The 15,520-nt window shown below is 37.8% G+C and overlaps 1 protein-coding gene across 7 annotated transcripts in view; it reads right to left on the bottom strand.

Annotated features, from left to right (window-relative positions):
• Window positions 1-10,121, bottom strand: part of slco1c1 (solute carrier organic anion transporter family, member 1C1) — a 41,670-nt gene extending 31,549 nt beyond the window's left edge. The window contains exons 1-4 of one of the 7 annotated variants that reach the window (XM_046873104.1): window positions 10,006-10,121; window positions 7,277-7,419; window positions 2,872-3,013; window positions 785-917 (exon numbers count right to left, since the gene is read on the bottom strand). In XM_046873104.1, coding sequence (XP_046729060.1) covers window positions 785-917; window positions 2,872-3,013; window positions 7,277-7,419; window positions 10,006-10,024 — 437 coding nt within the window. In that variant the 5' untranslated portion in view covers window positions 10,025-10,121. Of the gene's footprint in view, window positions 1-784; window positions 918-2,871; window positions 3,014-7,276; window positions 7,420-8,230; window positions 8,252-8,472; window positions 8,639-8,898; window positions 9,203-10,005 lie in introns of those variants that run through there. The other 6 variants (XM_046873106.1, XM_046873107.1, XM_046873109.1 and 3 more) reach the window with 6 other exon arrangements.
• Window positions 10,122-15,520: the final 5,399 nt, after the last annotated feature.

The following is a 15,520-nucleotide window of genomic DNA, read 5'->3' as shown; positions in this document are numbered from 1 at the left end:
GCCAACACAGTGAAGTAGAGCTAAGTCATCTAAAAAATAAGCATGCTGTTTCTTGATGATGTGGCCCTGTGCCGTTATCAACCAATTCCACTCCAGTGCACATGCTGCATTTCTGATTTGGCAGTGTATTCTGTCATGAGGCAGATGTGGACACAAGAAGCAGACACTTCCAAAACATAGGGCAAGAGTGTAGTCAATAAACAGGCAAATGTCAGGCGATAATCACACTAGGCAAACTATGCAAAACTAAGGCAGAACAAGAAATACTTACAAAATCAGGAACTAGGTAGACAGTGCACAGTGATGAGAGTTGGTAACAACCAGTAAAAAACACACTATGCTTCTCAGTGTCATGCAGTTTAGAATTCCCTATTCTGTGAGCTGTTATTGTAAACATGTGTGATTATTAAGGTTGCAATTATGAATGTGACATTCTCTGATGGTACATGGTGTTTGTAGGCCAAAATGTAATCTGGGTAGTGTATGTACAGAAATTCTGTAAATAGCAGGACAGTACCACTACTATTACTACTGTTACTACTATTACTACTACTACTATGTATAATAATAATAATAATAATAATAATAATAATAATAATTATTATTATTATTATTATTATTATTATTTTATTATTATTATTATTATTTATATATAATTTTATCATTATAATTTTTTTTCTAATGGTCATATTATAAGGAACAAGCAACAAACAAAATAACAAATTTATGTAAATGTTAATACATGCAATAGGACTCACAAATTAAAAGCATCTTTACAGCTTACCTTCCAACAATAAAATGAGGGAGTGCAATTATGAATGTTCCCAGTGACATCAGCAGACACCCAGTGGCAATAATTTTTGGTCGATGAAGCTTGGCACCAAAGTAACTGACGAAGGCAATAACCAGCAAGTTACCTATCAGTAAAAGTGAGAATCGGGAATAAGAAAGGACCATATTCATATTCACAGAGTTACACCTTTTTTAATGGAAAGGTGTAACCACAAAACTGTTGTTATTCTATGTACATGGCGTAACTACCAGAGATTGTAAAAATCTGGTAAACAATCTTATAGATCTAAAGGAATCATCTGCAATCTTTTAGGACTAGGGAATAGTTGCTACACAGGTAGCAGGAAGCAGCAGCTTTCCCTCTGTGATAAGTGTTTATGTAATGCTCATTACTAAATAAACTAAATATTTATTAAGCCTATTAGAAAATTTGTCTGATAACTTCAATTAAATAGGTTTAATCCAAGCTAATTTATTCAGAAAACAGATAGGTCTCCAAATAATGCTAACTTTAACCAAATTGATTCTCTAAGTGGATTGTTGATTTAAAAAGATTTTACAATTAAATGTGTGCCCAGCTAGAATTGTTAAAGAACCTCTGCTGCAAAACGTTATTATGTTTGGTTTAGCAAGAAAGAAGCTGCCTTAATGCTAAAATGTTTTACAAAAATGCTCAATATGACCTTTGTTTTTGTGGTTTTCACACTCCTTTTGCCAAAACCATCACTCACATACACCGACAAATAATTCCATTAAAAGTCCTGCACCGGCTAGGATTACAGCACAATGAGGGGAGACCACACACAAAGCATTTAAAGTTAATGAAGCCCCCAGAAAGTTAATGAAGCCCCCCTACTGTGGTGCATGCAAATGTTTCGCTCTTTAGCAGTACCCAAAGAATGGTTAGGTTTTTGGGAATTGAAAATCAGGGCTTTTGCAGGATTAGAGTCGAATGTATAATTAAACAATTATACCAAGCAGGTATGGCAATCATCATTTGCATATGCACAATGTAACACAGTTATTAACTTAAACAGAAAAATCTGTGCAGGAGCTTAAACCTGGGTGAGGAACAGTCAGAATGTGCTCTACAATGAGGTTTTGGAAGACAGTTTAATCTCACAGGTCTATGACATTTTTAATACAGCAACAAAACACATGGTACTTATACTACATCAGCAAGGGTTTCAAGATGTGCTGTTCAAGGACAAAGAAACACAGAATGTTGTGGGTTGTAGACACAGTGGTCGACCATAAAAACGTAATGCAACATATGAAAGACACAACATGCTTACTTCTCTTCAACATCTGATGTCATCCAGCAAAGCATCGGGAAAGAACTGGAAAAAACAGTGGGACCCAGGTATGCCCATATATTGTGTGGAGATGTCTGGCCAGAAGTGGATTTTATGAAAGAATTTTGGCCAAAAAGCAACTATGCACAAAAACATAGGAACTGGGGTACAGAAAAATTATAGAAGGTGCTCTGGACTGATGAGTGAAAATATTAAATATTTTGTTGTTGCAGGTTGCAGGAGGCAGTTTTTTCCTTGAAGGACTGGAGAGGGGTATAATAATGAGTGTCTGCCAGCAACAGTGCAGCATGGGGGAGGTTCCATGCAAGTTTGGGGCTACATTTCTGTTAATGGAGTTGGAGATTTGGTCAGGATTAATAGAGTCCTCAATGCTGAGAAATACAGGCAGATACTTATACTTATCTTACTTACTTGGTCCCAAATTTATTCTGCAGCAGGACAATGGCCCCAAACAATAGAAAAAAAATAGCTATGATATCTGCCTTGTTCTAATGGCAGAAATTCTACTGAACTGGACATTAGTGACAATGTGTGGTTACTTCAGCAGTGAACCAAGTTTTAACATCTGATTCAGATCTCTGAAGGTGCTTGATTAATTAATTGTACATCACATTACGTTGCATCTCAGTGTAAAGTAAAACACAAGAAATGCCAATGGATTCATGAAAGGCTGTTAGTTCCATATAACTCTCTGCAACCTCAGTAAAAAGCACAAACATGATTTGGTGGGTGTTCTGCTAAAGGATGATGAAATGTTGCTTACCAATTTCAAAGCTGCCATCAATGATGCCTATTAAGTAACTGGGGATGTCAAAGCGCCGCTCCAGCTGAGTTATTGTGCTTTTCATATAGCTCCCAGTTAAAGCCTTTGAAAAGTATGCAAAGGACAAAGCTACAAGAAACATCTGGAATAAAAGAGACATAAGTTTATAGTTTGTATAACTTTCTCATATACAATGTGCGCATAATATTAATTTCACTCATACCTGATCATTAATCTACAGGGCATTCAGAAAGTATTCGGACACCCTTCACTTAAAAAAAAATGTATGTCTAATGTCTGAAAGCAGCTTTACAGCGATAAAGCAGTTATAAAGTTGTATTGAAGAATGTATATGTTTAGTGGCTATAAGTTTGTTTTTGTTTTTTTTTGTTTTGCGTTTTTCCCTAATTAGCAAGCAATGGATCTTTAGGCTGTTGAGATGGAACCATCCCCAGCTGCACAGAGTGGCCTCCAATTGAAAAGAACTTAGGGTCATTATCATGACGGAAGGCAAACCTTCAGCACAGTCTGAGGTCCTGAGCGCAGTGAAACATGTTTTTATTAAGGATATCTTTGTACTTTTCTCCATTACTGCTTTCCATCAACTCTGACCAGTCTCCCAGTCCTAGCTGCTGAAATAAACCCACCATCATGCTTCATTTTTGGGATGGTTCTGGGCAGGTAATGAGCGGTGCCTTATTTTCTCCAGACAAAGTAATTAGAACTGAGGCCAAACAGTTCAATCTTGGTTTCATCAGACCAGAGAATCTTGTTCCATAAAGTCTGAGAGTCCTTTAGGAGGCTTCCACAGGTTTTTTCACTGAGGAGAGGCTTCCTTCTAGAAAAGCTGCCATAAAGCCCAGATTGGTGGAGGAGGTCTTGGAAGAGTCCCGATTTTGCCAAATTTCTTACATTTGAGAATTATGGAGAATACTGTGCTATTGGTAACATAGCTTCAGTTCAGCAGAAATATGCAATGACATCTGTGAGGCATATAGAGAGGTGTGTGCCTGTCCAATCTATTTTATTTACCACAGGAGGACTCTAATGAAGGTGTAGAAACATCACAGCAATGATCAAGAAAAATGGGAGGCATCTCTGCTAAATTTCAAGTGTTTTTGCAAAGAGTCTGAATACATTTAAACATTTCTAGAATTCTGTTTTCACTTTGTCTGTATAGGGTGTTGAGTGTAGATTAATGAGAAGAAAATATAACAATTAAAGTATCAGACATCACAAATTATTACAAAAAAGGAAATTGTGAAGGGGGCTTTGAATACTTTCTGAATGCACTTTGTCACAAATCTTCTAATTTAACTACTCATTGTATATATCGTTAGTAACTGTTGCTCTGGGATTGGCAGTTGGCTTGACCACAAATTTTGATGAGACAGGATGACAAGAGTAACCACATAGTTTCAAAATTAATAAAAAAATAATAATTTTAGGCTACTGTCTAGTAATTTGTTTAGAGTAACACCAAAATAGGAAGTCAACAACATAGTCATCCAGCATACAAAATATACACTGGATTTGAGAAGTTTTGGAAGTAGCACATATTTGTTCAAACCCCACATAGATTAACCTTATCTCTAACCCCCTCAAAAAGTTGAAAATTGGAGGGAATTCAGAAAAGGGACAATCTTTTTTACAGCCTTGAGTGGGGAACAAATTATTTTACTTAATTATACATGCTGATTGGCAACTGCACAGACAGAATCTTAATGGTGAAGAAAACTTTATAAAGCATTCAATTAAATGAAATACAATTCAATCAATTCATTTTTATCTGTATAGTGCGTGGTCATTGTCTCAAAGCAGATAGAGGTTATGAAGTTGTATATACATTTTTTTTTTTAATGCTTATATGTTTGTTTCTTATAATTGTAAGTTTATCCCTAATGAGCGAGTGGCTAATGTGACAAAGAGAAACTTTCAGAGAAAGCATGAGGAAGAAAGAGAAGAACCAGACTCAAAAGGGAACCCGGTGGCACTGAATGTCCATTCATCAAAGTTGAATCATTGTTGAAGTATACTTTTCAGTGATAAATGCAAAACTGTTCATGCAGCCTGTGATCCTAAAGATTTGTAGTGGAATGTTGATATTATTACAGTCCAAATCCAGCTTTAAATTTCTTGATTTGCTTGGTAACTTTTCTACAACACAACGTGCTGGCAAGATATTAATGCAACTCTGGATGGAAATAAATGTTATAACATTGTATAAGCTTATTGAAACAATGCCATGGCAAAAGTGTGCTTTCACTTTGGTCGGCAGTCCAACAAAATATTAAAGTGTCAAAATATGTATTTGACAATAAAAATGTTTGTGTATTTTTCACAAAAATATATTTGAAAAGGGACCATGTTCCATTTTTTTTTTTTTTCTATTTGATGCATTGTACCGAATTTAGCAGATGTTTTCATCCACGGTCCCCTGGCAGTTAATAATAATTTTGCAGTTGCTTTTTCAGACCACTATTAAAATTAAGAATTTATAGCAGCTACAGTATTATATTAAGAACTGGGCAGTCAAGCACAGGCTTTCTTTCTTTTTTTTCTTTTCTTTTTCTTTCCAATTATTTTAATGTGAACCACTAGAAGAGTTATGATAACACCAACATCCACCATTTTACTTGGGCAAAATGTAGTCCAATCAGGTAGTTCCCATCATCGTTTTGCAGGCAAATATTAAAGTCATGTAATGGGAGTGTTTAGATAAAACCAATGAAAATAATTAATTGTGCTAAGCACAGCCATAGCACAAAAAATAATTTGTTAAGGGTGTAGCTACATTCACTGTGCCAACCACACATTAATCTGTCTATAAATCAGATTGTATAATTTTCTAGGTATTCAGCTCAGAAAATTAATTGCTGCAGAGCATTTCACTGAGAGCAGTGATATGATGCGAAAAGCAAAATAGCTATTGACAGTCTCCGGGTGCTAATTTCCACACATGGTGGTATAGAAAAGTAAAAGTAAAACAATTAGAATGTGTTTTTCCTTTATTGACAACTTCCAGTGCGTTCTTCTGAAAGTATAATTCAAACTTTTGAATTTTGTATATTTTTAATTTTTAATTAAAATTGTAATCAGTTACTGGAAATCCAATCCTGCTGGGACCTGAATGTGTTAGCTTTGTGAGATTGTGATCTGCTATGCTACTGAAATGAGATCCGCCACAGTGCATTTTGCTAAGCCTGGAAGCCACTTAGGTAACAGAGATTCCTTTTGGTGCAAACAAAAGGCATGTATTAAATTTGTTAAATTTTTAGTTAGTTCTACTGATCAGCACTATATTGCTTCTTATTTTTTTAAAGCCTAGGTTGCATATTTCAGGTTGATGGTTCTTGTGCAACTGACTTAAGGTAAATGATCACAGGTATTTATAAAACTGAAAAAGGTGATAAAAAATAGCAACAAACATAAGCAACACCCAGAATATTTATACATTTTAAATAAACAATATTTAGCTTATATTATTCCATTATTGGTACCAGTTTTTCTTCTGACAATGGGGACCAGTAGGAATTTTAATGATGATATGAGTATTAGAGGGAGGCACATGCAAATGTTGTAGAAATCTTCATTCAGAGGAGTCCAGCATTAGAACCATCAGTGTGTTAAATGGGTGGCAAGATTGTCATCAATACTTTTCTCTCATTCACTTAACAGGTTTGCTCTTCTTTCTAATACACCTGCTGAAAAGCCTACAGCCTGAACAAGCACTGGTAATAGGAGCCTCAGTTTAAAGGTCACATGTGTGTGTTTAGCTAATTAATTTAAGGTCTTTAGAGACTTTCTTTCCGTAATTTCTAGTCATAAGTCAGTATTATTACAACTAATTTACAGTGCATCTGGAAAGTATTCACAGAGCTTTAATTTTTCCACATTTTGTTATGTGATTAAATTCATTATTTTCCTTAAAAAAAATATTACTAATTACTTAGATAAGATTTGACAGAACTGATTCTTCATCAGTCAAAACTTAAAGCCATTTCTACATTTTTGCCTGAAACTAAAAATTATGTTTTTGGACATTTTGGGATGAGACATAATAAATGTCACTGTACCCTAAACAATGCTTTCAGCTTTTCAACTGAATGCTTTGACAAAAAGTAGGACACAACATTAAAAACATTAGAACCAACAAGTGGACTGACTGATTTCCTAGTTCATGAACATACTATGAAAACCCTTCTTTGTTCACCAGATTAAGTACTTCACTGAAGGATTCCTCCACAAACTGAAGCTAAATCTTGTTTTGATTTAGTGACGTCAATAGCCAATAATGTTCTAACCCAAAGCAAATAAAATACATTTCCACAGCACAATACACAGAGCAATTTGTTGAGAAAATTATTGTTCTTGGGAAAAGCTCCCCACAGAAATTTCCTCTTACTTTTAGGCCGGAACAGCATGAGTGCTGCCTTCTCGATGTAATCCCATTTTGTGGCGACCACGTGGTTTTCTCCACCCTCCTCAAAAAAGTTCCATTTTCCCTAATTAAATTTCTTGCCATTGCCATTGATGCAAACTCCCCTGCTGAAAAATAATAGAACCAGCATTCCTTATTCTATTTATTAATAACTGAAAATCATTTTTTAAATCACAAAAGAAAACAACAGTATACATAAAATGTAAATGCTAAATGAATATCAAGCTGTGTTAGTGTTTTAGATAGATTACTTTACTTTTAATTCTGAAACTTTTAAATATCATCACAATATTTATCATCTTTATGTAAGCATTAAAAATCAAAAGGTTTGACTTCTGCCTCTGCCCTTTAGTAAATAAGCATGAATTTATAAAATAACTGATCTCATGCATCAGGAGAGGATGTGGTACTATTTTAGCAAGCAGGTATGGAAGCAAATCATTAATATCAAGCAGCAAAGATATTTTTCTCAATAGTCACATAGATAACTTTTTTGGCATAACACACTAGCTAAACAATAAACCATTGTTAGATAAAAGGGCACTGGGAATGCTAGAAAAAAAATCTGCCTAATCTGAAGGCAAATAATTTTTTGTTTTATAATATTATTGTTAAAATGATATAATTAATATATCCCTAATGCATCCATTAAATATTAAAACCAAAAAATAAAGGCTTTTCTTTCCTACAGCGTTCAGGTCAATAACTCAGATTACATCCTTCATGTCATGACAAGTCATGTAATCATTTATTTGACCAGATTTGAACTGGGGAAAAAAACGATTTGTGCAAAAATATTAGCTTAAAAGTACAATGCAGAACTCGGTGGAGATTTGGTGAATATAGAACCACATGGTTGTTATTTGCAGTAAATGTAAAGGGCTAGAAGTTACGGCACCCACTCACTCACTCACTCACGTCTTCTAATGAAGCAACGCACATTGAAGCTTTTCTTCTTTTCTAGGTCAAATCCTGTGTTTGGACACAAACGACTACATACATACATAGGTATATATATATATATATATATATATATATATATATATATATATATATATATATATATATATATATATGTGTGTGTGTGTGTGTGTGTGTGTGTAATTTATTATACATATTATACAGCTTTACGGCTCATTCTCCTGAATTCACCTACCTACCGTAAGCACAAGATAAACCCTGTTTCACCCCGTTGTCATTTAAAGACGTGCGCAGGCTCAGTGAGAGCATTAATGCAATAACACGGCGTATGGTGGAGTTCACACGCGTGTAGAAACGTGGCACTTGTTTTCACGCAGTAAATGCGCAACGTCTGGGTTGTGTGTCCAGCACACCAGCCTACACACACACACACACACACACACACACACACACACACTGGCGCGTGCTTACTTAACGCGCAAATGAAATATTTAGTTTTCATTGCGCGCGCTTACAATCTAAACAATCAGAGTTACGGTTAAACGACACACACACACACCCCCATATATATATATATATATATATATATATATATATATATATATATATATATATATGTACAGGTACATGTACATTGGTTGTAACAAGCGTTTAATACCACTCACAGAAACACAGATAAAGGATAAAGTCCCGCTCCTCTCCGTCCTCTTCCGTAGTTTATATAATATACTGGTTTAAATTTCCCGACGCTACAGTATGAGCTGCTCTCCGGTGGATAAGAAAACCTTAGAATTAAGGAAGAGGAAACTTCCCACTGAGTTGGATGAAAGGCTTGTGTTTCGTGTCCTAGTCACATCCCGTGTTTTCCTCTGGAACCCAGCAGCGGTGTTCTTAATAGAATAATCTTTTGCGTCTGCATATGAACCCTCCTGAGAAACAGTTTCCACCGTTTCCGCAAGATTCTCGATGAATTGGCTTAAGCACGTGATACCTCTTAGCCTGTAGACAGTGGTGCTGGACCTACTTTACTAAGGTCCTTTGGAAATGTTTTATGGTCAGCAAAAAAAATAATAATAATAATAAAAAAAGATCGCCCGCTCAATTCAGATCCATTTTCAAGACATTGTCTCATAGCAGCTTTACAGAAGTAAAGATATTACGAATATCAATTTTTAAAATTTAGAAATCTGTCCATATAAGCAGGGTTGGGCAATGAAACATCAAAATGTATTTAAAAATAAAATGCCAAATACCTTAACTTTGAGTGTAAACTACAAAATACAGCAGCCACAACATGTATCAAAATAAACTACAGCATTTTTGTATTTTAAAACTACAAAAATATCTTTTACAAGGCAACATGAAACTGACTCTATTAATTAAGTAAAAAATGTTTGATAGCAACAGCTTTTCTCTGGTCAAATAATGCAGTAGATTTTATATGTGCAACCAATTGACATATACACATGACAATATACACATCCCTTTGATCTCCCAGATGAAGGTTAGTTTTAAAGTAACCAACAGTTTAATGTTTAACAGTGCAAATGACTAATAATTGTATCCTAATTTAGTTACTTGGCATTTGGTAACAAAGGACTACTTTACATCAGCAACACTGACTCAATGACAGTTATTAATGCAATGGAATGCAAAATCATGATCTCACAATCTGGTGAGATCTTCAATTAGGGTACAATATTCAGCAATCAAATATTTATTATTAGTCATCGGATGCCTATTTGAAAGCTTTCAGCCTGCGTGTTTCCTACCTTGTCCACCTTCTTCCATATGGATAGATTTTCTGTTCTGATCTCAAAAGTCCTTGCAAACCACTGTGTAGGCACCAATCAGAGGCCGCATTTTTATGATGTCATCATGTCATGATTCTTACAAAGTCTTTTTCTTCTTTTGGCTTCTCTTATTAGGGGTCGCCACAGCGGATCATCTGACTCCACCCACCCCCTGTACTCTACATCTGCCTCTTTCACCCCAACAATCTGCATGTCTTCCCTCACCACATACAAAAACCTCCTCTTTGGCCCTCCTCTTTTCTTCCCTCCTGGTGGCTCCATCTTCAGCATTCTCCTACCGATATACCCCATGTCCCTCCTCTGCACATGTCCAAACCATCTCAATCGAGCCCCCCTCACCTTGTCTCCGAAACGTCCTATGTGGGACTCTAAACCATACAACATTGCAGGTCTCACCACAGTCCTATAAGCTTTCCCTTTTACTCTTGCAGATACTCTTCTATCACAAATCACTCCTGCCACTTTTTTTCCACCCACTCCACCCTGCCTGAATTCTTTTCTTCACTTCTCTAACATACTCTCCATTACTTTGCACTGTTGATCCCAGGTACCTGAACTTCTCCACCTCTTCTCCCTGCAACCGCACCACTCCACTGCCCTCCCTCTCATTCACAAACATGTACTCTGTCTTACTCCTACTTATTCTCATTCCCTTTCTCTCCAGCACATATCTCCACCTCTTCTCCACCTGCTCTCTACTGCAAACAGGAAAGGGCTCAGACCTGATCCTTGATACAATCCAACCTTCAAATTGAACCAGTCTGTTGTTCCTACTGCACACTTCAGTGCTGTCACACTGTCCTCATACATGTCCTGCACCACCCTTACATACATCTCTGACACACCTGACTTGCTCATACAATACCACAACTTCTTTGTCATGTCGTACACTTTCTCTTAATCCACAAACACACAATGCAACTATTTTCTTTGTTATGTTCAGGGAAATGCTTCTGCTCCCTGAAAGCAAACACAGAGAGAATGAGGAGGAGCTTCTTCCTGCAGGCCATTCGGAGTTTGAACCAGGAAACACCCAGGATCTAAAACTGGTCAACTCTCTCCATCGTCACACTTTCTCTGCACATTTTTTTTTCTTTTCGCAGTTTAATCACTTTAATCTCTGGACTGTCACTTTAACTTTGGACTTGCACAGCACAGTGCACTTTAAACCAGAATTGGGATAAACCACACCATACCGCACACGGTCACTTTGAGAACAATCACATCAACCACCCCAAATGTTTTCTGTTTACTGTCATAAGCATCCTGTAGATACATTTTTTCTCATATATATCTTTATATATTTTATATTTTATATAGTTTATACTCTTTATTTATCTGCCTTCTTTTTTTCTTGGTTTATTTTTCTCCCCATCCTATTCCCTCATGCCGGGCCATCGTATAAAGCATTTTACTGCATGTCGTACTCTGTATGTATGTGTATGTGACAAATAAAATTGTATTTGATTTGATTTGAACTCCTTCTACCTTCTCTATACTTCTCCATCAACATTCTCGAAGCAGATAATGCATCTCTGGTGCTCTTCCTCGGCAAGAAACCATACTGCTGCTCACAGATGGTCAGGTGATAAATTAAACCCGACGTGGAGAAACTCTTTGCAGATACACCCCCTCTTGAAATTTCAGCATTGCATGTTTTGCAAATCGCTATCCGAACACCGCAGACATGTTAACTCTTATCCAGATAACCGTGTGCTGGCTGCGCTTTTTTACTGCGTCATTACAATTGTGTTTCTGCCGTGTTGTTTCTGTGATTTAGGTATTTCGGCCGAAAACTTTTGGTGGGCAAATACTAGTCAACACATATCCATCTCGATCCTTTATTGCTCTAATTTGCAGCACATCCATCCTAGCTCGGTCCCTCTGCCTGGCCAAACGGTACAAATCCTTTTCTCCTTTCTTAGTGTCCAACTTCTCATACAGCTCCTCATATGCCTTTTCCTTGGCTTTCGCCACATCCCTCTTTACCTGCTGCCGCATCTCTTGTACTCAGGCCTACTTTTCTCATCACTCTGTCTATCCCAATTCTGTTTTGCCAACCCCTTTCTCCTTATGCTCTCCTGCACTTTCTCATTCCACCACCACGTCTCTTTGTCTTCCTTTCTATTTCCAGATGTACACTAAGTACCTTACTAGCTGTCTCTGTTATGACTGCTGCAGTATTTGCACCTTCTGCACCTCTTTACCACCACCGAGCCCCTGTCTGACCTCTTCCCTGAATCTCATACTACAGTCTTCCTTCTTTAGTTTCCACCATCTTTTCTTCTTGCAATCCTCACTCTCCTTCTCTTCTTCTTAACCTCCAAAAAACATTCTACACACCACCATCCGATGCTGTCTAGCTACACTGTCCCCTGCCAACACCTTACAGTCTCCAATCTCCTTCAGGTTGCATCTGCTGCATAGAACATAGTCCACCTGTGTGCACCTTCCTTCACTCTTATATGTCACCCTATGATCATCCTTCTTCTTAAAATCACCTTCTCATTACCTCTGTTCCCTTCACCTACATGCCCATTAAAGTCTGCCCCAATTACCAATCGTTCATTTCTAGGTACATCTTCTACCACTCCATCTAACTTACTCCAGAATCTTTCCTTCTCCTCTATTTTACAACCCACTTGTGGAGCATAAGAACTGATGACATTTATCATCACCCCCTCAACTTCCACGTTCACGTTCATCAGAAACTATCCTTACCTCCACTACACTCTTCCTTCAGAATCACCTCTACACCATTTATTTCCATCTACACCATGACAGAACAGTTTAAACCCCCAATGCCTTACTCCCTTTCCACTTAGTCTCCTGAACACACAACATATATACCTTTCTCCTCTCCATCTCCTAAGCCATTTTATCAGACTGTTTACATTAATTACAATCTAAACCCATCTACATAGATTTTTAGATTAACCCTGATCAGTAATTTCAGCAGCGAGTTGTCTTTAATTATAAAGGACTCCATTCAGAAGTAGACCATCAGGATGGTTAAGGCAGGTCCAAATGAATTGGAAAAAAGAAAGGAAAAGGATCACTGGTAACTCAGGAGCATGTGAAACTTGACCAGGGGCAAAAGATAGAGAGAGAGAGAAACATTCTATGTCTCCATATTGTTACATTAGGTTAAGAACACTGTGCAATAAGATTGGCAAGTAAGAAAAATGATTGCTTACTTGCTATTTTTCTAGCAGTTTTGTCACAGGTTAGGTTGCTAGCCCAATGCCTGCCCTCCTCCTTTCACAGCTGAGGCCGTTCATGGTGGAGTACTTTATCCCTGTTTCCACAACTTAACACCCATGGGTGGGCCCCTGGTATGGTCGCTACTCAAACCCACAGCTGATGGATCCAAAGTCCAATGGCTTAACCACACAGAGTAAGAACAGAAACTCTGAGGATTTGGATTTGGACTATAGTTAATGTCAACAGTCTGCTTCACTGACTCAGGACTACAGTTTGCATCTGATCATTATTACTGCACACCTCAACATTGTTTATTTGTAATAAATGGACATTTGGTGCAACACAGATGAGGATGGGTTCCCTCTTGAGTCTGGTTCCACTCAAGGTTTCTTCCTTATGCCATCTCTGGTAGTTTTTACTTGCCACAGTCTCCACCGGGTCGCTCATCAGGGACAAACTAACACTTATATAATTTTTATTTTTTATCACCACATTATCGGTGTAAAGCTGCTTGGAGACAATGTTCGTTGTTAAAAGTGCTATACAAATTAAAATGAATTCATTGAATTAAATAGACTATCACCCTAATATGTTTTCATATGTTTTTTTTTATGTATGTTCAATGCCTAGATTCTGAGACTGTGTCTTGGTCCACAAGCACAATTTGGAAGGCTGTTCCATAACTGTGGGCTTTGCAAGAGAAAGCCCTGCTCCCTGCTGTACTCTTCACTATTAGAGGTACCAACAAATAGTCTGAGATGAAATAGGAAGCACTGTTAAAACCAACAAGCTTTAGTGATGCCGCCCACCTGTAAAATTTACTCGCTTTTTAAAAATTAAATAATATGAATATATCTTATTTATTTTTATAAAATTATATTAGGGAGTCACAAGCCAGTGCACTCTTAGTGCCGGTCCCAAGCCCGGATAAATGGGAAGGGTTGCGTTAGGAAGGGCATCCAGCGTAAAACGTGCCAAATCGAATATGCGTATCACAAACCAGAATTTCGTACAGGACCGGATTTCAAGCCCCGGGTTACCAATGACCGCCACAGGTATCGTTAGTCAACAGGGTACCGGTGGAAATTGGGCTAGTGTTAGCCGAAGGAGGAGAAGGAGAGGAGGGAAGATGTCTACAGAGAAAAGGAGAAGTGTAGGAGAGTGGAGGTTCGGGTTTTTACTTTAAATGTTGGTACTATGACTGGTAAAGGGTGAGAGGTCGCTGAAATGATGGAGAGGAGAAAGGTAGATATATTGTGTGTTCAGGAGACCAAGTGAAAAGGGAGTAAGGCCAAGAACATTGGAGGTGGGTTTAAACGGTTCTATCATGGTGTGGATGGAAAGAAAAATGGTGTAGGAGGTGATTCTGAAGGAAGAATACAGTAAGGGTGTAGTGGAGGTGAGGAGAGTTTCTGATAGGGTGATAAACATGAAGCTGGAAGTTGAAGGGCTGATGATAAATGTCATCAGTGCCTATGCTCTACAAGTCGGCTGTGAGATGGAGGAGAAGGAAAAATTCTGGCATCAATTAGATGAAGTGGAAGATGGTGTACTTAGGAATGAAAGATTGGTGATTGGGGCAGACTTTAATGGGCATGTAGGTGAAGGGAACAGAGGTGATGAGGAGGTGATGGGTAGGTATGGTTTTAAAAAGAAGATTGTAGAAGGGCAGATGGTGGTAGACTTTGCTAAAAGGATGGAAATGGCAGTGGTAAATACATATTTTAAGAAGAAGGATGATCATAGGGTGACCTATAAGACTGGGGGAAGGTGCACACAGGTGGACTATGTTCTATGTAGGAGATGCAACCTGAAGGAGACTGTAAGGTGTTAACAGGGGACAGTGTAGCTAGACAGCATCAGATGGTGGTCTGTAGGATGGTTTTGGAGGCAAAGAAGAGGAGGAGAGTGAGGACTGAAAGAAGAATAAGATTGTGAAAACTGAAGGAGGAAGCCTGTAGTGTAAGGTTATGGGAAGAGGTCAAATAGGGGCTCGGTGGTGGTGAAGAGGTGCTGGATGATTGGGTAACTACTGCAGGAGTGATGAGGGAGGCAGCTGGAAAAGTACTTGGTGTGACATCTGGAAATAGAAAGGAAGACAAAGAGACGTGGTGGTGGAATGAGGAAGTGCAGGAGAGCAAAACAGTTGTGGGATCGAAAAGTGATGAGAAAAGTAGGCAGGAGTACAAGGAGATGCAGCAGCAAGTAAAGAGGGACGTGGCGAAAGCCAAGGAAAAGGCATATGAGGAACTGTATGAGAGGTTGGACA

Source organism: Silurus meridionalis, chromosome 18 (assembly GCF_014805685.1).
Source record: "Silurus meridionalis isolate SWU-2019-XX chromosome 18, ASM1480568v1, whole genome shotgun sequence".
Lineage (NCBI taxonomy): Eukaryota > Metazoa > Chordata > Actinopteri > Siluriformes > Siluridae > Silurus > Silurus meridionalis.
This window is presented reverse-complemented; position numbering and strand designations above follow the sequence as displayed.